This window comes from Cyprinus carpio, chromosome B13 (assembly GCF_018340385.1).
Source record: "Cyprinus carpio isolate SPL01 chromosome B13, ASM1834038v1, whole genome shotgun sequence".
In the NCBI taxonomy this organism is placed as follows: Eukaryota; Metazoa; Chordata; class Actinopteri; order Cypriniformes; family Cyprinidae; genus Cyprinus; species Cyprinus carpio.
The window spans coordinates 29,729,919-29,753,943 of NC_056609.1; the positions used below are offsets into that span (position 1 = coordinate 29,729,919).

The 24,025-nt window shown below is 36.0% G+C and overlaps 2 protein-coding genes across 4 annotated transcripts; both read right to left on the bottom strand.

Moving 5' to 3' along the window:
- Window positions 1-253: 253 nt before the first annotated feature.
- On the bottom strand, window positions 254-19,252 carry herc4 (HECT and RLD domain containing E3 ubiquitin protein ligase 4). 3 transcript variants are annotated; one of them, XR_006156342.1, is made up of 25 exons: window positions 19,044-19,252; window positions 17,447-17,729; window positions 15,469-15,628; window positions 14,514-14,590; window positions 14,205-14,426; window positions 14,032-14,123; window positions 12,796-12,926; window positions 12,494-12,654; window positions 12,109-12,185; window positions 10,405-10,529; window positions 10,214-10,273; window positions 10,022-10,133; window positions 9,263-9,452; window positions 8,367-8,539; window positions 7,902-8,045; window positions 7,136-7,234; window positions 6,885-7,058; window positions 6,670-6,813; window positions 5,563-5,729; window positions 5,046-5,112; window positions 4,887-4,966; window positions 4,570-4,756; window positions 3,875-3,977; window positions 1,820-2,081; window positions 254-1,337 (listed from the first exon to the last, which is right to left on the bottom strand). XR_006156342.1 is itself a non-coding variant. In XM_042737603.1 (24 exons), the coding sequence occupies exons 2-24, from the start codon at window positions 17,670-17,672 to the stop codon at window positions 1,873-1,875; spliced, it is 3,180 nt and encodes a 1,059-aa protein (XP_042593537.1). In that variant the 5' UTR covers window positions 17,673-17,729; window positions 19,044-19,252; the 3' UTR covers window positions 1,521-1,872. The 3 variants fall into 3 exon arrangements, 2 of the variants coding, with proteins under 2 accessions (XP_042593537.1, XP_042593538.1); XM_042737603.1 differs by lacking the exon at window positions 254-1,337 and having other exon boundaries at window positions 1,521-2,081; XM_042737604.1 differs by lacking the exon at window positions 254-1,337 and having other exon boundaries at window positions 1,521-2,081; window positions 7,926-8,045; window positions 19,044-19,251.
- Window positions 19,253-19,755: 503 nt separating this feature from the next.
- Window positions 19,756-23,840, bottom strand: ccnj (cyclin J). Its single transcript, XM_019074069.2, has 6 exons — window positions 23,678-23,840; window positions 23,227-23,302; window positions 22,342-22,552; window positions 21,929-22,228; window positions 21,646-21,805; window positions 19,756-20,794 (listed from the first exon to the last, which is right to left on the bottom strand). The coding sequence occupies exons 2-6, from the start codon at window positions 23,293-23,295 to the stop codon at window positions 20,452-20,454; spliced, it is 1,083 nt and encodes a 360-aa protein (XP_018929614.1). The 5' UTR covers window positions 23,296-23,302; window positions 23,678-23,840; the 3' UTR covers window positions 19,756-20,451.
- Window positions 23,841-24,025: the final 185 nt, after the last annotated feature.

Sequence of the window (24,025 nt, forward strand, 5' to 3'; positions counted from 1 at the left end):
TCTCTTTTTTTTTTTTTTTTTGGTTTAAAATTTCTTTTTTTTTTTTTTTTGAACAAGCTTTTTTTTTAAAACAATCCACTAAATACAGGGGGGGGTGTTGGGGGGGGGGGGGGGGGGGGGGGGGGGGGGGGGGGGGGGGGGGGGGATGTCAACAAGCTTTTTTTTAAAACAATCCACTAAATCCAACGGGGGGAAAAATAAATCACGACATCAGATATAGAAAAAATGTGTTTATTTACAATTTACAAATGGAGAAGAAATTAAAAGCTCACACAGTGTAGACACGTGCGTGACGAGAGGGTTAAGACTGATGGAGTTCAAACTTGAACTCCATTCATCAAACTCATTTTTTATCTGTATTGGACATGAGTTATTACTTAGAATGTTATCAGTGGCGTTTTATTTGATTCTGTAATCATGCAAACTTCTAAACATCTGTAAGACTTTGCATTGCCGCTCCAGTAAATGAACATTATATCAGCGATGAACAGCGTTTTCATCAGACACGTGCTGCTGCTGCTGCTGCTGCTATCAGATTTTGATACTTACTCAAACTTCGAAGAAAATGAAACACAAAAAAGCCCAAAACAATCTGTGTGTGTGTTTTCAGTTAAGGCACGTGACACAGAAGTGGTTTAAGATCCTGCAAGGACACACGCCACTTCCTTCGAACAAAATCATGTGCAGAACAAAATGATTCTGCGTCAATATCCATCCAGTGCATCCTAAACTGAATCTGAACAATATGCCAAAATGTTTTCAGAAAAAGTCACACAACATTTAACAAATCCAGCATCTTCCTATCAGCTCCATCCACGAGACGGTTTGTGAAGCCATTTAGAATAAACATAGAATAAATACATATTCTATGTAATTAAATAAAATAAAAAAACAAAGGTTTTGTAATGCTAACATTAGTTAATACTAATAATCTCAGTGTATTTTTTTACATATACATTTTTACAGTAATAGTAATACAATGTAACAGTATTTTTATAAATGAACATTTATTAATTTGTTCACTATGGTGAATTTATAAATTAATACATTCTGTAAAACACAGTTCTTTTATGATGCTTATATTAATGTATAGATTCTTACTGTAGTGTGTTGCATGGTTAAAGGAGTATTTCTCCCAGAAATTTGCTGAATATGTACTCATCCTCAGGTCATCCGAGATCAGGATGGGTTTGTTTCTTCATCAGGTTTGTAGAAATGTAGCACTGCATCAGTGTCTCATCAATGGATGCTCTGCAGTGAATGGGTGCCGTCAGAATGAGAGTCCAAACAGCTGATAAAAACATCACAATAATCCACGGCAGTCCATCAGTCCACATCTGGAGAAGGAGACAGAAATTATTGTGATGTTTTTATCAGCTGTTTGGACTCTCATTCTGACGGCACCCATTCACTGCAGAGCATCCATTGCTGAGACACTGATGCAATGCTTTATTTCTACAAACCTGATGAAGAAACAAACCCATCCTGATCTTGGATGACATGAGGGTGAGCACATTTTAAGCTAATTTACAGAACTATTTTCACTCTTCCACTCAAAAAAAAAAGAAAAAGGAGAAGTCGTTTAATGCTCACTAGCACACAAATATCACCCAAACTTTGAGTAAGTAACAAAACTCTGATATACAAATACTCTTCACATATTTCAGTCCCACTGGGACACTGCACGTAAGTGTCTTTATTCAAATCGTAACTGATGAGTATTCAGATGCATGATAAACATTTCTAGGCTAATTCTGAAAACAACTCAAAGGCAGCGGTCACACAACGAACTCCTGAATCAGGCTGAAGCGCGTGGTACCTGTGTCTCACATACGGTCTGTACACGGATTGCTGGGTCTGCGCTCGCTGACGTCAGACGAGGTTGAAGCCCTGGGTGTGTTCGATGGCATGCAGCAGTTTCTCTTTGAGTGTCTCCTTATTAGTGTACTTGGGCAGATCCAGCAGGTTGAAGCATGTGTGCGCTACAGGGAAATAGTCCTCTCCGCCACCGGTGGGCTGGATCACTAACGCCAGGCTCTTCATGCCAAGGATGGGGATTCGGTCGCTGCCCGTGAGGAACACTAGTGTGAATAACAAGACGACAACATCCACATGAACATCAAAACACCATACTTTGCCCAGGTGATTAAACACAGTACATTAAATGTTATGCACATGAGTACTGTATCTCATTGAATATTCAGTAATTTGCATACATTTCCAGAAAAGCCACATTCAAAACCGTTCTTGTTTGATTTTGTTGACATATCACAATTAAAGGTTTTACGGAGGGGCTTTGGGTTTCTCTTTATATCACTCCGTTAATCAGAAAATACTGTCAAGAGATTAAAAATACATTTCATTATTCGTTATTAAAATGTTTTATGAACCAGCTGAATGATATATGAACAAACCCCTCAATAAAAACCTTCTGAATATAGATATTTCTTCATTTTGAGAAAACGGCCTTTAAAGATATGCTCTGTAATCAAAATCTACAGACATAAATAGATGCAAAGTGCAATAATAAAATCAGATGGACAAACCTCTCTGTTAACATTTCAGAATATAGATATGAATGAAACTGTAAAGTTCGGTGTGTATAAGTAAGCGTATGTATTGTAATCAACATCTGAAGATGCACACAGATAACGTGCAACAATAAAACCGGCTGCTGAAGTGCAGCAGACTCTCAGCCTTTAAACATGCAGGATGCATTGCAAATATACAGTACAGGTCAAAAGTTTGGAAACATTACTATTTTTAATGTTTTTGAAAGAAGTTTCTTCTGCTCATCAAGCCTGCATTTATTTGATCAAAAATACAGAAAAAAAAATTAATATTGTGATATATTATTACAATTTTAAATAATTGTTTTTAAATTTATTATACTTTAAATTATCATTTATTTCTGTGATGCAAAGCTGAATTTTTAGGATCATTATCACATGATCCTTTAGAAATCATTCTAATATGATGATCCATTATCAAAGTTGGAAACTTAATATTTGCTTAATATTTTATACTGCTTAATATTTTTTCAGAACATGTGATACTTTTTTAGGATACTTTGATGAATAAAAAAAAAAAAAAAAGAAAAAAAAAAGAAGCTATGTTTTTAAAACCATAAATATTTTGTAATAACAATATACACTACTGGTCAGTAATTTGGGGTCAGTAATTTTTTTTTTCTTTCTTTTTTTTTTTTTTAATAAAATCAATACTTTTATTCAGCAAGGATGTGTTAAATTGATAAAAAAGTGATAGTAAAGAAAATATATTGTTAGAATATATATTATTAGAAATTTTTTTTTTATTTTGAATAAATGCAGTTGTTTTTAACCTTTTATTCATCAAATATATTAGACAGCAGAACTGTTTCCAACACTCATAATAAATCAGAATATTAGAATGATTTCTAAATGATCATGTGATAGACTGGATGTTACATGTGACACTGAAGGCTGGAGTAATGATGCTGAAAATTCAGCTTTGCATCACAGGAATAAATTTTTTTTTTTTAAAGTATATTCAAATAGAAAACTATTATTTTAAGTTGTAATAATAATTCACAATATTACTGTTTTTTTCTGTATTTTTGATCAAATAAATGCAGGCTTGATGAGCAGAAGAGACTTCTTTCAAAAACATTAAAAATAGAAATGTTTCCAAACTTTTGACCTGTACTGTATAATTACTTAATATAATGTATATTTTGGATGTTTCTCTCCACTAGTGTGAAAGAAGACATGTTACAAAACCAGGAAAACACAATGATTTCGTCTGTAGTGCAAGAACACTGAAAAGAGGGACAATTGTACAAATCTCAGTGTGGGACACTGTGTGAATCTAAACTCAAGGATGGTTCACTTACGCAGGAACTGTTTCTTCTTCTCCAAAGGCAGCTCGTGAAACACTTCCCAGAATATCTTGATGGTGGGGTGATCCGCCCAGTACTCGCCCTTATACTCTGTGCTCTGAGAATCAATACAGTCACGCAGAACATTTACAACCTCAACAAACTACAGCAGCAAGACGTTTACAAACACTAGGCTTGGGACTCAAAAATCGATTCCAATTCCAGAACCCGGATACTCAAGATCAGGAATCGGATACTTGTTGTAAAACTTAAATTTCATTAAAAAAAAAATTATGTGACTAAAAGGGGGTGTTAAAAATGTATTTGTCTCTAAATAAATCATTCATAAACACTGATTCATCCAGTATTGAAACAAGTAAATAGTGAGTCATTCCATTCATAAATTCCACAAGATTTTGTTTAGTCGTCTAATATTCCTTCAGAATTGTGAGAGAATAATTCAACCTCCGTTAAAAAAAAAAAAAGTCTCAATTTATCCAGAATCATGCAGCTCTATTTTGCACACAAACAGTTTTTATGTAGATTTTTGTTCATGGTGTTCATCAGCAGCAATTAAATGATTTGCAAAAAGAGACAGAATAAATATGTTCGTTGTCTAAATGTTTGACTTTGGAATCGATTAGGGAATCCATAAGAAGAATCGGAATCGGAGTTGATAAAATGTATCAGCTGGTTCAGTTCATTCTTACCTTCTCTAGCTCCTTCCAGTCATAATTGGTGTTTCCTATGACCATGGCCTGCAGTTCACTGGGCTGGAAAAGCTCTAGAACTTTCCCTCCACACACTTTGTGAAATCCCGCGTAGAAAGCGCTGAACTGAGGAGCCACGGAGGTGTTGAATATATAATCGACGTAGGCATTGACGAACTCCTGCCTGGATAGGTTGAATAGGTTAAACCATTTAATTAGGCAAAAATATCAATCAAATCACAAATATGGGAGGGAGTTTATATGTATGATGTAGTTGTTGTTTGGTTTGTTGATTATTGTGGTTTTTTTAAATGTTGTTGGACTTGTTGACGCTGATGTCTGTCCCGTTGGGAACCAGCTCCAATACCTCTGTGGTGCCAAAGCTTTCCTCTATGATCTGTCATCACAAAATAAAAATATTTTTTATTAATCACGCATTTAAAGATATACACTGTGTACAAACAGCTTGTTCTTACTGTGAAATTCAGGCAGAAAGCCTCTTCCAGATCATCCTCCGTGTAATCCAGCAGCTGCTGAAGACTCCTGAAGATCCACAGACACAGACAACCATTGATGAGGATCACATTTAAACTAATCTAAGATTATTACTTAAACCTATAAAGCTTACAGTATTATATTAGATGCACACATTCAGCCTCTTAATGTTCAAAACATAGCTGAAAAATACGTTGTACACAATCTAAAACATGCATTCTGTATCAAATATGAACATCAGGCTTTTGAGGTACAATTATTTGTTCAGCTCTCAATCATCACTGTATTGCATTGCATTATATGTTTAGACTGAAGGAATGAGTTACGTCCAAATCATTCTAACATCAGACGTTTATGGACTGGGAAGAAAGTTTTAGGTCAAAGTGCTTTCATAGCACATCAAACAGTCAAGGTACATTTGATATTTCATAATATGCTCTGGGAATATTAAGCACAACAGAAAATCAAAGTCTCATCACTCGACTGAAACAAACCCACCTTCCTACGTCAGGCATGAGCTCCTTCAGGTCCTCTAGGGTGGGAGTTTTCTTCAGGAGTTTCTTGTACAGCGCTAGCGGGAAGTTCAGCTCCACTATAGTGAGGTTATAGATGGCCAATCCGCAGACCACACCGATCAGATGGAACAGATCGATGTCTTCAAATGTCTGCAGTAAAGCACATCGGACGTGTTAGATTGACATTTCCTCATCTTACACTACAGGAACATCATCAGTAGCATATCTGATACACCTTTGTGAGTGAGGTATGTATATAGATTACATCATATAGTATATATTTGTTATAAGATTGTCATTTTCTCAAGCAACTTGTTTTTCGATTCACTGCAATACAAAAATGGAAAGGGTTTGTTTAATTGCCATTTGACTAAAAGATTAATTCAATTCTTAATGTTTTATGGCTTAACATAAACACAGAATTTCTGAAAAAAATAATAATAATAATAATAATAATAATTGTAAAAAAATAAAAATAAAATAAAGTTGTTTTTATGAATTCAAATGATTAGACATGTTTTTTGATTATTAAAATTTTATTTAACAATTCAAATGGAAAAATTTAAACAAAAAACAGAATTTCTAGAAAAAAAATTATTTCATAGGGACCTAAAAATGTAATTTGTTTATTAAACATTCAATAAACTGATGTTTCAGAATTTCTGAAAAAATAAAAAAAAATGTAAAAAAAATAAATAAAAGAAAAAAAGGAGGTTTTTATGAATTCAAATGAAATTTTTGTCAAATGTTTAAGAAATTGTTGTTTTATTGTTTGTTATGGAAAAATTTAAACAAAAAACAGAATTTCTAGAAAAAAAAATTATTTCATAGGGACCTAAAAATGTAATTTGTTTATTAAACATTCAATAAACTGATGTTAAATAGTTTTTAATGAATAGGCCATAGGTTTTGTTTTGATTACTAACATTTAGCTTAATCATTGACAAAAAAAAAAAAAAAAAAAAAAAAGATAGGCCATAGGTAAAAAAAAAAAAAAAAAAATTCAGAAAAAAATAAACGGATTTTGTTGGATCCTAAAAGATTTCTTGAAGGACACTGTATGTGGGCATTTGTGCTTTTTTTACTGTACCTTGTGAGCGAACCAGATGAGTCTGGACTCCTCGTAGTATCTGAACATCCCATATTTAGGGTCCAAGAGTTCTTTCATGATGAGCAGGAAGAACTCTTTTCTCACACCGCCAGCGTCTACGGCCTCCTCTCCCACGAAGATCACCTGCAGAATAACACAATTAAAAACGGCCAGAGCAGCACTGAAGAGGAACAGATTGACGCTAACTCGTTTACCTTGAGTGGCTTCTTGTAATCGACGTTTTTGGACTTCCTCAGCACCTCCATGGAGTCTCCGACCACGTTTTCTCGGCGTACGATGAGGATGAGGCAGGGGTTTACTGACTCCACTCCTCCGCCGGGCACGAACAGAGAGTGTAAGTTCTGTCTCTGAGCCTGATCCACCGCCATCTGATCACAAACAGCACCGTGAGCTCACCGCGGTGAAACATGATGTCAAATCATCAGATGAGACGGATCACGCTCACCTGCATCTGGATCACAGCATCAGTCTGAAGCAGCGCCGTCTTCGCCTGAGCATCAAAAACAAATGGGTATTTGCACATGGTCACCTGAGAGTCCATGACCTGCACAAAACAGACAGAGGAGAACGTGAGGATGTTATTTTATGTCTGTCCACAGCATTATGACTTCTGCATTTACTGGAATTTAAGTTGCATTTTTTTTATCATCTGAAATGTGCTTCAGATGATTCATCATCTAACCAAAATGCAGATAACTAAACAGAAGCAAACATACTTAAGTACAAAGCCTTGTATACATAATAAATTATAGTTTAGCAACCAAATATCACATTGTGAACATGGACACATTTGAATAAGTGAGCCTTATTTATTTGTATACCGCATTTCCCACATGCTTGTAATTAAGTTTGTAACTTGTAATTAAGTTTTGGCCTCGAGTTTACAACACATGTTGTTAATAATGAATACCACTTAAATTTATCTTTAGATTTTATACTTAAATTTTTCATTAGATTTTTTTTTTTTAAATGTATCTTTGGATTTTATAATTTTTTTTTTATTTATTGTGGAGTGAGTGTAAATAAAATACATGTACAGTGTTTGTAAATGTTTCATTTTATTTACTATTTAGCAAACAGATCATCCAAAATAACAGTAAGTTTCAAACATGACCCCATTCAGTTTGGTGCTGTTAGTAGTAAAGGATTTGCACACTTCACAACATGGTTACTGTAAATGATCATAAAACTCAGAAGTGTATAATGATTACCTTTGGACAATGCAGAAAACTCACCACAGAGAACATCTGCTGCTGAAACCAGGTGACATAATCATTCCTGATGTCAATGAGCTCATCCAGCTCATGAATATAAAACTTGTCATACTGGATGATCTGGCCAGCACGCTCATTAACCTGCAGCACGAAAATCAGAATGATATTAGCAAATAATCAAAGATAAAAATAACTGCATTTCACCTCGTCTCTAGCATCATTGCATAATAAAGCTGCAACTGTGCTTTATAACGATCGTTGGTTCTTTGTCAAATAGCTTTGGATAAAAGCATGTTTATGGTTTATGTAAAGTACATCACCAGAGTATATAGTTTAAATGATGGCATACTCTTTTAACGTACTATGATTTGGGACACAATAATTCTAATTTTAGTATTTAGGACGGATGTCATGTGAATTGGGGCACAGCCAATGTCTACGTTTACAAACTGTGGTGCTCACCGAGTGGAGGATCTCCAGGAACTTGAGTGAGGTGTGCAGGAAGCAGGTGAAGATCCTCTGTTCAGAAAGAGGAATTCCCAGCTTCTGCATCCGCAGGAGATACACCACCACCTCTTTATAGAGCTCCACCAGCCTCTGGAAGACCGCTGGCTCAAACTTTGACCACCAGTTTCCTTAAAAAACAAACACACAAAAAAAAAACAATTAATTGAAAATTTCAGCAAAAAACACTCATGTGAAATGTGCAGGCCACAGATTTTAACCACAAGCTAGCCTGAATGTTTGAAGTAGCTGTGAAATGTTGAAGTCTAAAGTTTGGGTGGTTTTATATGCATGCATTGTTTGCATGAAAAACTGTGGGAGAAAATGTGAGTATTTGGCAAGAAAGTGTCACAATGCAAAAAAAAAAAAAAAAGATGACTCAGACATTTCCTCATTAGATTAAAATTATTTAATTAAATTAAAAGGGAAAATTACTCTTTAAAAAGAAATTATTCTTAAGCCTTTTACTTCAGAAATACCTAACAATGTGCAGAAGTTGACCATTGCCTACTGTACACTAATAGTGCACTAAGCAATTGGTAAACGTGGCCATTGTGTACATGCACGCTGTTGCAAACTTGTTTTTTTCACTTCAAAAAACAAAACCAGCCTAGAATGGTCTGGAAATTTTCCTAGGCAGGAGAAGTCGTCTTAAAGAACTCTGTGAATTATATCTGTGTCCTCCATTAATGAAGAACAAAATGCTTCAGTTTATATATAGCCTTTCTGTGCTCAGCCAACGTATGATACAGGACAAGATTAGTAAAATAGCTGTTTTTGGCCAACCAAAATTTAGTTTGGTGTTAGGATGAAGCCCAACAAACAGAACTCCTCTCATAGAAGACGGGACATACCGAGCACTCTGAGGGGGGCGTCCTTCAGGCTCACGACAGCCTTGGCGAAGGGAATCGTGAGGGTTGTGTAGTTGTTGGGGTTGCTGAGGAGCGGACACTCGGGCAGCGTGAGGTACAGTCTCAAAGCCTCAATGTCTGGAGGAGAACTGCTCAATCTGGGGAGGAGATTCTTCTCCAAACTAGCAGCTACCTGGATTAGGATTAACCATGCATTGTTACAACAGGAATGAAGAGCAGTTAGCAATACAACCAAAAATGAAAGTTTGCTGAATATTTACTCAACCTTAAGTCATCAAACAGTTTGTCTCTTTATCAGATTTGGAGAAATGTAGCATCACTTGTTCACCAATGGATCCTCTGCAGTACTCTTTTACAATATTATGGATTATGGATTCATGTTTTGGCCAGAAGCAAAGCTGTAAAGATGGACTTTTATGGATTATGGATTCATGTTTTGGCCAGTTCACAAGATGTTCACTGATGGACTGGAGTGCTGTGGATTACTTGTGATTATTGTGATGCTTTTTTATCAGCTGTTTGGACTCTCATTCTGACGGCACCCATTCACTGCAGAGCATCCATTGCTGAGACACTGATGCAATGCTGCATTTCTACAAACCTGATGAAGAAACAAACTCATCCTGATCTCGGATGACACGAGGGAGAGTACATTTTCAGCAAATATAAATTTTTGGGAAAGCTAGACCTTTAAAGTTACCTTACGTCTTCTAAATGAGATAAAAATGTCAAGTGACTCACAATTTGTGAGATTTGTGGGTAATCGGGCTGGATGAGTCTGTGGTAGAGCAGGCGAGCCGTGTTAATGTCTACACCTGAGCACTTACTGTTAGTGCTGTAGTGATCTGGATTACTGCAGAACAAAACACTCATTACAGAAATGATCAGTGGCTATTTATAAGGTTTACATTAAATGCATAACGCCTTAGTTACCTTCCAGAAAGAAAGCTTCCATTGAGACAACTTGCTGAAGAGAACACAAGATCAATCTCACTACAAGAGACATAAAACACAATATCAGTGTGATGGACTCTTTTATCTTTGATTTGATTTGATTTGAAAATGACAGCAATTTTAGTTTCATCTACACGCCTTAATTTAATAATGAATGTGAAAAGCAGTACTTGGTGATTTCTGGTGATAGTCTCCCATGGCCGTGATTGAGCCATTTTTGGATGAGGTCATCACTGAGCGTGTATATCTGTCCATCAGGTCTGGTTATCCTCCGGTCAACTGGGGGGCTGTCGTCCTACAGCAATACAGCCGAGTCATTTAAACAGGAACATCAGCGAGTGGCTAATTGCTACAACGGGAACTGTGCAAACTAACACACACGGCACATTTTTGAAATACATTTCATAGTTTTGGACGATGACCTGTTATGTTAACATGTAAAACAGGATTTGGGCTGACTGGAAACGATTCTTATCATTTCATCCAGACAAATACAATACCTGTGCGTTGTCCTTTCACCATATAATACCATAAAATAAATACAAACTATAAAGTTGTTCCCGTTTCATTCTGGTACCATCACAGAAATATTACTGTACTATAAAATAGTTGCGGTTTGTTTTTTGTACATATAATAACTGGTAAAACATGATTCTCGTTGCAACATGACCTTGTTAAACACACTACTTTCTTTCAATTCATGCACCTGTTAATGCACATTGTGGTCCTGCTTCAACTGCAAATTTTTTATGATTATAAATGAAACATTTTCGCGAAACTAAAGCTGACCTGTACTTCTACTCTTCTAACTAGCCAATTTAAAGCCACTTTTCCATATGATACAGTACAGTGTCCATATACAAAGTGTAAAAAAGCATTGGAAACATTCATTACTATTTTTAATGTTATTTGAAAGAAGTCTCTTCTGCTCATCAAGCCTGCATTTATTTGATCAAAAATACAGAAAAAAACAGTAATATTGTGAAATATTATTACAACTTAAAATAATAGTTTTCTATTTGAATATACTTTAGAAAAAAATAATTTATTTCTGTGATGCAAAGCTGAATTTTCAGCATCATTACTGCAGCCTTCAGTGTCACATGTAACATCCAGCTTATCACATGATCATTTAGAAATCATTCCTAATATTCTGATTTATTATGAGTGTTGGAAACAGTTCTGCTGTCTAATATATTTGCATGATAAAAGGTTCAAAAGAACTGCATTTCAAATAAAAAAAAAAACATTCAAAATAAAAAAAATTCTAATAATCATATGAATCTCTCTAAAATACTAGATCAAATCGATTTCTAATTTACTATCCCTTTTTATCAATTTAACACACCCTTGCTGAAAAATAAAAGTATTGATTACTATTTAAAAAAGAAAGAAAAAAAAAAAAACTGACCCCAAATTACTGACCAGTAGTGTATATTGTTATTACCAAATATTTATATTTTTAAAAACATAGCTTGCTGCTTCTTTTTTTTTTTTTTTTTTTACTTTTTATTCATCCAAAGTATCCTAAAAAAGTATCACATTTCTGAAAAAATATTAAGCAGCAGAACTGTTTTTCCAACTTTGATAATGAATCATCATATTAGAATGATTTCTAAAGGATCATGTGATAATGAAATCCTAAAAATTCAGCTTTGCCTTCACAGAAATAAATGAATAATTTAAAGTATAATAAATTATAAAAACACGTTTATTTTACAATTGTAATAATATATCACAATATTACATTTTGTTTCTGTATTTTTGATCAAATAAATGCAGGCTTAATGAGCAGAAGAAACTTCTTTCAAAAAACATTAAAAATAGTAATGTTTCCAAACATTTGACCTGTACTGTATATATATAATTCATACCTGAGGTAAAGCGTAGTGAGCGAAGCTCTGGTCTCCTCCAGCATAAATCCTTTTCACACAGAAACTCTGCTCCGCCTCTGAAATAGACAACCCCGTCAAATATGAAACATCATAACATTGCAAGTCTCAATCAGCTCCATGAATCAGTACATTGATTCACAGTATACACACTGAGACACCGATGAGTGAACGGAAGCGCTCATGTATAACACTAAAGTGCAGCTCAACTCTGTGTGATCTAGAGTTACATTTGTGGAGAAAAGTTATTTGATTTACTGACATGCATGGAGCAAAGCCTTCAGCATAAAGAGCATTTGAGAAACAGTGAGAAGGATAGCCGTCAGAGAAATCAATTCTGCTGAAAGACTTCATGTAGACAACCCACCTACATCCACGGGCACAGGATCAGTATGTGCTCGCCAGCAGCCCTTCACAGGGGCGGGACTTATCCTATTGCAGGTCGAGCGGGTTCCTAGCTGTCCGTTACCGCCGAGACCAAACGAGTCAATCTTTCCCGATGAAGGGATGAACGCCAAAGTGTGCTGCCTTACATGCAGGTGAGAACGAAAGCAATTCATGTTCCTCATGAGAAATACAAGACTCTTGGAAGTAGCCTCAAGCTTTCATACAGATGCGTCTAAGACAGACATAAAATGCAACAATCATTACGGATGCTTTGATACTTACCTACCACAAGCTATCTGTGCAACCACACTTCCCATGAGCTCAAACACCTTCCTGGGGTTCACCTCATTGTTTGTGGTGTTGTGTCCCAGCTGACCGTAACCTCCAGCTCCAAATGTAAACACACCTCCCTCCTACAAAAAATAAAATAATTACTAATCATGTAAAGCTAAACCTGTTTTTTTACTATATAGCAAATCCCAACTGCCTGATTCCTCAAAATTAGTCACAAAATGCAACTATATTATCACCCAGCTCTTTATTTAAAGTTGTATATAAAGCATGTCCAATTTTAATCACACGCAAACAGTATAATCATGAAAAGCAATATTTTATTGCATTTTAATTTCACTATATTATCGTCCAGTTCTTTATATAAAGTTGAATATATAAGTGCACCCCACTTTATTTGCATACATATAGTATACGTTGGTAAATCTTTTTTTTTTTTTGCAAACTTAACATGTTATTTCATTGCAAATAGTAACTATATTATCGCCCAGCTCTTGGATATATAGCATGCCCAATTTTATGAACATACAAATACTACACTCATATAACTACACTTATAGTCATATTTTTTTCCAAGCACATTTAAAACCACATCAGTCTTAATAACTACTATTCATTCGTTTATAATCATTTACATGTGATATATTACAGTAACGAGGGCTATATTTGAATAACACCTACTCAGATGTGCATCATTATTAAGCAGGTTTTCTTATACTGGTGATATGGGCCAGAAAAAGAGATTTAACTCACACCGAAAAATAAAAAATATATTTATTGACCATGGGAAGGATGCAATACTATACATTTTTAGCAAAATTAAGGCATGTCCTTTGGACAAGAAATGCTAATGTGGGCAGCAGGGTCACAAAAACTGGTTGGGAATAAAAGCTATTTACTGCAAAAGACTTTGAGAATTAAGGTGAAGAATTAAACCATCAGCAAACTACGAGTTTCCAGAAAAATAATTATGCACACATTGTACAATATAACATTTCTCAACTGCTTGTCTCATAGCAAAGTTTAAACTGTATTACTGTCCACTTCTAATCTGCTAAATGTGACTATAAGGCATAAATATGCTGAGATACTATAAACATTGACATGATTATCTGCAAAGCAGCTTTGTGTATAGTTATACATAATTTGACCTGACCGACCCATATACGTTTCTGTGGAATAAATATGTAAGCATAAACTACACGGTTCCTTAGTAAGCCATCATACCTTTGTTAGTACAGCCGTGTGGTCCTCTCCACAGCTTATGTAGACGACCCTTTGGGACCTGAGAGTCTTCAGCAAGGCAGGGAAACAGCGATCTGAGGAACACCACACATCCCATCATTAGAAATTATTATAATAGAGACAACTCAAATGAATGACTGAGGTGTTTGTTTTACCATCATTGTCACTGAGGCCCAGCTGGCCAAACTTGTTTCGCCCCCAGCCGAAAACGGCCCCAGACAGCGTGAGCCCGAAGCTGTGAGCGCCCCCTGCAGATATCTGGGCAAATGGGACGCCCTGCAAAGACTGAACGACTTGTGGGGAGGAGACGCCGGCTCCCTGCATTCCCAGCCCCAGCTGTCCATATTTATTTTGGCCCCAGGAGAATATCTGACCTCCTGAGCGGGAATAATATTGCATAATTTGGGTAAAGAGAGCACAATAATCAGATTTAGAAATGTTTAGCGTTTAAGTCAGAATCATACCTCTGGCTAAAGCAAGGGAATGGCAGTTTCCACAGGCCACCTGGGCAATGTGGACCTCTGATAAACTCTTGACAGTTCTGAGAGGAGAGAACAGAAACAGTGGCCATGCAGGCAGATCACAGACTATGAGCGTCATATTTGTCTACACGTGTTTTGGGACAGATCCAGCATTTTTTAAACATATGCAAATATGTTGTTAAGTGAGAAGTTCAATGAAATACATCACAGCAAAATATAAAATATAAAAAGAGATTTATTTACATAAATGATAGGTAAAAATTGATAGCCTGAATGCACTGTAAGTCGCTTTGGATAAAAGCGTCTGCTAAATGCATAAATTAAATTTAAATTTAAATTTAATAAATATATTTTATACCAATGTTTTTGGCCATTTTTAGTCAAGAGCTATATAAATGTAAGGAGTTATTATTATTTTTGCATATTTTTGAAAATATATAAAAATATAAATATATGGAGGGCAAAAATATAAAATAAAAAATATATTTGAATTTAAGAAAATACATGTCACATTTAAAGAAAAACTTTATTTTTGTGTATAACAGAAATTAAGAAATAAATATATATATTTTAAATAAAGAAATTTATTTTGTTTGTATAATATATTGTTTTTATATCTTATTAAAACACAATTTCAGTATGACAAAAAATAAACACTATTAAATCATCAGTATTCTATAAATTTTTTGAACACCAATCATTTAAAAAAATGTATAACCTTGTAATAGAAAATGTATCCTTGCTGATTTTTATTCAATTGTGTTATATGTCTTTTTAACAAATGTGAAAGTATTGTAAAATATACAGTGTAAAACAATTTATTTCATTTATTTTTTTGCAGTACAGGCAAACCCATTAAAGAGGCAATAATGCTGAGATATTTAGTACTTCTAGGGGTTAAAAGGTGCAGATTATTATTATTATTTTATTTTTTTACCTGGGTATACGGATACGATCTTCGATGTTTGAAAGGCCGAGCTGCCCGTCTGAGCCCAGACCCCATGCAAACACTTGTCCTTTATCATTCAGAGCCAGAGTATGAGCTTCACCGCAAGACACGGCCACAATGTTCTGAGCATCCAGAGACATGACCTGTTCTAGAGAGGGGATGTTAACATATAACAGCATTTGAGTGAATTATACAGATGCTCTACATTTAATACTGGCCAATATATTGTGAGAATTATTTCAATATGTTGCATCTGCTAAAGCAAAATTCATTTGTATGATAATAATGTTGTCTGATTTTATGTGTTTTGATCCTTTGGCTTGTGAAACAGTGATGCAAATAAAGGACCAAGCACAGACCATCTAGATGTTTATATGGTCTGTGCTTGACACTTCTAGATCATTGAGTTAGAGGTCATGTGACATCTAAGGAAGTGACAGCAGTCAATGTCACACTGACCGACCCGTACGCGTTTCTGTGGAATGATAATATGTTACAACATCCATCAGATTGATTTCAGAGGAAGTACAGACGGTTTCATTGATATAACCTAAAATAACCCAGTGTTTTCGAACAGGGATTGTTTGTTGGATTGTGATGCACTAGCATTCAAACGGCCAGTTTTTTTTTATTTTTATAAATTAACATTTTTTATTCATCAAGTATGCATTCAATCGATCAATAAATGACAGTAAAAACATTTATAGTGCTACAAAAATTAATTATTTCAAATAATTTATGTTGTTTTGAACTTTCTATTCATCAAAGCTTCCTGAAAAATAAAAATGTATCACTGTTTTCACAAAAATATGAAGCAGCACAACTGTTTTCAACAGATAATTCTGATAATAATCAGTTTTGATCAACAGCAAATCAGCATATTAGAATGATTTCTGAAGGATCATGTGACACTGAGTAACGATGCTTTGATCACAGGAATAAATTACATTCACTATATATTCACATAGAAAGCAGTTATTTTATATTTAAAATATTTATACTAATATTTTATGTTAATAAAATATTTCGCAATTTGATTTTTCCTGTATTTTTTGACATCAAATTAATGCACCCTTTGGGACAAAAATGGGACAAATTCAAACAATTAAACACTTTACTCGGAACTTAAATACAAAACTGATTCAATAAAACAATCATTCATATATAATTCTCAGTGGACAATTGTAGGTCAGCATGAAAGGCTGTCTTAAGACGCACTTTACATAAAATGTACAAAAAGGGCGAGGCATGATTTAATCCAGCAGGATCATAAAAAGTGGGCGTATTAGAGAGAAACCACCTTAACAATTTTGACAAATAAGAGGGATAAATGACATCAGCAACAATGATTTGAAGTGAATCATGTAATTAAGATCAAGTAATTACATTAAAGGGGTACTCCACCCCAAAGTGAAAATGTTGTCATTAATCACTTACCCCCATGCCGTTTACAAACCCGTAAAAGCTACGTTCGTCTTCGGAACACAATGTAAGATATTTTGGATGAAAACCGGGAGGCCTGTGACTGTCCCATAGACTGCCAAATAAATAACAGTGTCATCTTCTGTGTCATCCGCCCCACAAGGATGCACTGTTTTATTTCAAATCAAAGCTAAATATGTGTAGAAACAGTGCATCCTTGTGGGGCGGATGACACAGAAGAGCAAACACAGCATACAGTGATATGGAGAGACACAGAGGAGACTGTTGACAAAGGAACTGTTGAATAAAGTCGTTGTTTTTGTTTTCTCTTCGTTCCTGTCGCTTCACTAACCCAATTGCCAAAAAGTGAAATATTCTGACGATGACTTTAATACTTTTCTGGACCTTGACACTGTTATTTATTTGGCAGTCTATGGGACAGTCTAAGTGATTAAGGACAAAATTTTCATTTTGGGGTGGAGTATCCCTTTAATAATGCCAAAATATTCTAATGTTTGTAAAGTGTCTTTGTGGCCGGGTTTACCTGGTTTCTTGCGTGCTTTGTCATGCCCCAGCTGTCCCAGGTCATTGCAGCCGCAGGTGTACACCGTCCCGTCCTCCAGCAGAAAGACACTGTGACGTCTGCCGCATCCCACATCCCGCACACGCTTGCCCTCCAAGAACTCGCATTTCCTCGGCTCCAGCACTATCTCCTCATCAATCCCACCCAAACCCAGCTGTCCGTACGAGGCGTTCCCCCAGCACAGCATGACGACGGGCCCGTAAGGCCGCTCTCTTCCGCAGGTGAAGACCTACAGGTCCAGCCGCTAATCACACACACACACACACACACACACAAACACACACCTGTCAGAGGAACGCTAACTCTTTAATGCAGCAGCAACGATATGCAAATTATTATTTTTGTATTATTATTATTATTGATTTTCACTCAGAACCACCTTGAACTAAAGTGAAGAGAAAATTAAAGATAAAATAACAAAAAATAAAATAATAATAATAATTTATAATTTTTTAGAATGCATACAGGGTCTGAAAAAATGGGAACACACCGGGATTTATTGATAAAAATAGAAAATGTACATAAAAATTACAAATAAGAAAAAAAGAGAGATCTGTGACATAAAGTTGCAATTGCCTTATTTATTATTTATTCTGCATTAACAGAATTAAGATATAAAATTGAAATTCTGAGAAAAATGTATTAATTGTAAGATAAACAGTCACAATTATTTTTTTTTGTTTCATGGCAGAAACAAGCTTCTATAGTTGCACGAAAGTACTAAAATGCACCTAATTACATTATATATTATGAATCTGAGTCCTAAATTTTATACTGCCACCAAATGCTTTATATACTACACTATACTAAACCACATAACTCACCCTAGAAGTAATTAAACTCACAACCCTGTCATATACCATTACCTGATTGATGTATGCAAACACTAGGTTGCAAACCTAACCAGTAGCCTAATAATAGTATAGCTGCTGTCACAGTTGTCAATGGGTGCCACGGTTTAAATAGAAGAAAATGAAAGCGTGCAAGTTAGTCCCGCCTTGAAAAGAAAGATCTCCAGAAATCTTTCTCGAAAGTTCAGTTTGAGGGAGGTGTGTACATTTACATTTATTGCATAACACCGCTTACAGTCCAACACTATTATGGGATGCAATTAAAACGGGTGCTGCAGCTTTAAGTGCGTAAAATAAACCTAACTGTTTTATACCAAATAACAACAAATGCGACGCGGTGTCGAATTCTAAACTTCGAACCACGTGAGATTTAAATACCCAGATCAATATGACGTGTGTTCAAATGGAATATGAAAAAAACGACCGTTAAAACGGTTGGCGTTTAAACGCAGTTCTGAGGGAATGTCAGCTAAATTCTTATTAGCGCAAACTATGTGTGTTTGTTTTCAACGACAGCCTTTCAGAATAAAATCAACCACACCTTACTGCTGTTGTGCACGAATTTGTGCCTTTAATAAGACTACAAACATATACTCCATCAGTTCCAATTACATGTCATTAGTTTACTTGAACACCGCTATATTTCTGCACCCACACCCATGAGGCTTAACGCTAGTCAGTCATAAAACATGCCTGCTTTTTCTTACCTGTTGATATGTAATATAACGCTCCTGTAGACGCGTCCAGCGCACGTTCAGAGTTTGTTTACGTGAACGTTAATGCAGATATGTTTTGTAAAGTCATGACAGACTGAAAGAGCGCCAGCAGCAGGACACGCGCTTAAATACACACACGGCGGAATGAACGCGAAGCTACGGTAATATTCTAGAGCCTTTGTGACACCGGATGTGACGACACGTGCATGCGGAGCTCCTGCGGTGGGGTTAAAACGAACACACGGTTAAAAAGAACACACACAAATATTATTAATATTTTTTTTTTTATTATAATTATGTTATATGCTGGAAAAGCTTAGAGGCCAAAGCAATGGAATTCTTCAAAATAAAAGTCTAGACAAGAAATATTAATGGTCAAAGACCGATTAAATAACCACAAAATATGATTTTTATTATTTTTGTTGTTTAAGGTTATGTATATTTTTCTCTGACATGGATATATTCAAATTGAGAAATTATCACATGTAATTAGTCTGATTATCTGCAGAAATGTATAACCTTATAACCAAATTTTGTGAACGTCGTAAGTACAACATTTCAAATTAAAAGTCCTATTATCATTCTGCATTACCTGAAACATATGTAAAGGAATGAATAAATAAAAGTGTGTATGTGTGTTTTCTTTGTTTTTAAAAACTAAATGTTTTGTAATAATCATGGTGATACCCAAGAAAAAAATAAATAAAAAAAAAAATAATAAATAATAATAATAATAATACAGTGAACGAGATTGTTTAGTTTTAACTAATACAGTTTCAATACGTGAATGTTTGTGAATCTGAGAAGGGTTAGTTTTAATCGTGAACATGTTCTAGTGGCTACAAACCTAAGTGTAAAATTTCAACACCCAAAACCAAAACTTGCTACAACAGAAATGTTGGATTTTTATTAAAAAAAGGAAAAACAAACAAAAACACACAACACTGTACCAAAGTGCATTTGTAAGGTTACGAGACAACACTGCATTCAATGAGGTAGAGCAAAATATCACTTGCTTGTGTTAGTAAAAAACACCTTAATTTTTTATACAACGTTGATATGAAATCCCATGATGTCTTCATTTATGAAAGATGGCCATAAATAATAATAGTAATACTTAAGTAAACTTAACAAATGAAACACCACAAGGCAGTATTCAGCGAGTAATGCACGACAACATTAGAATATTGCACATTTCACATTATGCCACACCTCACGAACATTACAGTGATTTAAATCATCTAGCTTTCACCCTGATCACGTCAATTAAAAAGGATCTGGAATTCAGCAGCTGACGTGTTTCGATTCAAGTAACAGTTAAGAGCAGTGTGCTTGCTTTATGAATACAAACTCTCCCCTGTGCAGTGTAAACGGTCCGATGCTTTCCTGTGCGGTTTCATCACCTGTCGAAGCAGGGAGCAGCGCAGGGGTACAGTGAGTTCACCTGGTAAGCCCTGCTGGGCATGTTCACCTTGGCATCCATGCTCTGTGTCTGTGTGAGGCCGTGCAGAGGGGCCGTGGAGACCTGCATTGGCGCCGTATGTGTCAGATATGTCGCAGGACCTTGAGAAGACACTACCACTGGCTGGCAGTTCTGCTGCATGTATTGCGTGTTTGGCCGCTGCATGTACTGATGCAAGGACACACTCTGACCTTGGACGGGATACATCATCTGTCCAGGCTGAGCACTCGGCTGAGGGCATTTCTGCTTGTTTGCTTCCTTTACGTCACTGTCATGAGTACTGAGAGAGAGAGAGAGAGAGAGAGAGAGAGAGAGAGAGAGGGGATATTAGGGGAGATGATGACTTCCATGTTTGTAGTGCCAAAATTATTTTGTTTTAATACTTTGAGCACTTTAGTAAGTGAAACTGAATGAAAATGAGAAATGATTCCTTTGCAAGTAGCTGAAATAAAAAGTTTATTTTAATAAAAATGATTTTTATTTAATGTTTAGTTTATTTCAAGTAACAAATAATGCAGAAATGCATTCTGTAAAGTTCTATGCATCCAACCAACTTCCATTTACAAGCATTCAGTAAAGCTGCATATGCATCAATTCAAGTTGCATTTACATGCATCCCAAACATTTGTATTTGCGTCAATGTAATTGCATTTACATGCATTCAGTAAAGATCTAAATCTAACGTAATTGCACACATTTTTAATTTTAATACATTCAATTTGCATTTACATGCATTCAGTGAAGTTACATATGCATCAATTCAAGTTATATTTACATGCATTCCATAAAGTTTGTATATGCATGAATAAGGTTGCATTTACATGCTTTCAGTGAAGATGTATATGCAACTTAAGTGCATGCATTTACAGCTTTACTGTATGCAAGTAAATGTAACTTTAATGCATGCATATTCAATTTTAATGCATGTAAACGCAACTTAAATTAATGCTTATGCAACTTTATTGAATGCATGTAAATGCAAATTGAATGCATTCAGAGAAGTTGTATATGCATCTATTCAAGTTTCATTTACATGCATTAAAGTTAAACATGCATGCAGTCAAACTGTCTTTACGTGCATTCCATTTGTATCGTTTTTAGTTAAAGATAACAGCCCTTGGTGAAACTCACATTAGAAGTCTCTCTACGCAGGGCAGCAGCTGCTCCCAGGTGTACGCTGACAGACGCTGCAGGCGCGGAGGCCAGGTCGGAGACAGACGCAAGATAACCCTGGAGGCGGCAACACACGCTGCAGCAACCAGGGACGGGACGAATCGCAGAAATGCATGGTCTTGACAGATAAAGGAAATGCAAAATAACAAAAGATTCTTATTCTGTATATCATGCAGTATTTATACACTCCCACAAACATTCAACAGTTTAAAATGCACTGCATCCAAATTAAAGTCTTCACCTTGTAAAGAGACCTCTAGGAAGTAGTCAGCATATTTGGACATGTATAGCATGGTCTTCTCCATGCATACCATCGGCCAGCCGTCATGCAGGTCCATCTCGTTCACGGCGACCGGCAGGTAGTACTCGATGAAGTGAGCAGCGGTGGGGAGGTACAAGTTCCACTGAAACGTCTCGAGGAGCAGCAGCTCCATGTGCAGGAGACCCTGTTTGGTCAGAACCAGGTTCATAGAGCTCATGCAGCCCAGACTGTTCAGGGTCTCCAGCTTCGGGACGCGGTCTTCTCTCTCCTCAAACTTACCTGGATAATAAAAATGGTTCCTGATTGCTTATGGCGCAATACTTACTATGTGGTGTGCTTCATGTATCACTCACAATAACAGAATATCACAATAACAGAAGCATGACTCTTACTGGCCAAAAGCAAGCAGGACAGCGCGACCATGTGAAGCTGCTGTACCGAGATGTCATAGCGGTCCATGAACAGGTCCAGCAGATAAACAGCCAAGTGTCTGGCCGCCGGACACAGCTTGAAGCGATTGCTGACTATAGCGATAAGGTCTGCAAAATATCGTCTAAGGCTCAGCTGTGGGGACTGGCCTTTGTACGCAGGCAACCGCAGCTCCTGAAAGACATCCAACGAGACAACCACACTGCAATTAATATGTTTTATAATACTGATTTGTGCAATAATCAGTTTAAGCTGCACATGCATGCAATTGTCAAATGAAGTTGCATATGCATGCACATGAATTTGTAATGTATGTTTATATTCGTTTGTAAGTCACCTTAGATAAAGGCATCTGTTAAATGACAATGTAAATTTGCATTTATATAAATTCAAAAATTGCATGTGCATGCACTGAAAGTGCATTTGCATGAATTCAATAAAGTTGCATGCGTTCATACATTCAAGTTGCATTTATATGAATTCAGAACAGTTGCATATGCATGCATGTAAACAAAATTTACATGAATTCACTAAAGTTGCATATGCATGCTTTCAATCAAGTTGCTTTATTCATGCTTTCAAGCTGCATTTACATAAATTCAAAACAGTTGCATATGAATGCATTCAGTAAAGTTGCATATGCATACATTCAAGCTGCATTTACACAAATTCAGTAAAGTTGCATATGCATAAATACAGCAAAGCTGCATATGCATGCATGCATTACATTACAAAATCCAAAAGACAATTCTCTACCATGACAATTTTGTGATATCAGATTTGTGCAAGGTTCGTGTGCATGCATGTTCGATGGCACCAAAAACCAACACAGTGACAGGAATACAAACTTTGTAACGCAGGGCCTGATAGATGTCCTCTGCAAGTTCTCCTTTCCACCACTGACCCTCCAGCTCCATTGGGCTCCTGGAATATATGAGGTTTACAGATCTGATCAGCTTCATTGAGCAAAAGCACCTCAGTGCATCCCAAGACAAATCAAAGCTCCAGCAACAATCAGCACTGATTGGTCCAACACACTTCAGGAGGAGAAGATCATTTAGAGTAACAAGCCTGAGTCTTCCTTAATGTGCAAAATAGTTATTGGGTAAAACAAACCAATGCATATCACAGGCAACGTAACAAGAATCAATGAGCGGAATGACTTACTAGCATACGATAACCTGCTGTAAATCAAAGAGTCATGTCAATAATAGAATAGCGCTACATGTTTTACTTTTAAAGGGAAAAAGCAGCCGATGAAAACTTTTCATAAATGTTTAGAAGCAGTAAAGAACTCACCGCACACAAGGACGTCTGCATACAGACAGTACAATGAAAACTAGCAGCCGGACAAACTCACTCGGATAATCAAAGTGTAAATCAAATCAAAGATTAGATTACATTGTGTTCACGAGCAAAGAAACAATGCACGGCACGGCGAGCCAATTGACAATCTCAGCCAATCAAAAGTCGCCTTACAATAACAGAGCGCGTCCAATCAGAATTAAGCTTTCATCCGCGTCATCACGAGGCACGTGTCAGTGTAGCGAGAAAGAGCAACTAATCACAGAATCACAGGTGGGAAAACATAAGTTGTACGCAACTTGCGCTTGACATCTAAAAAACACAATTTTCCCTAATAGCTGT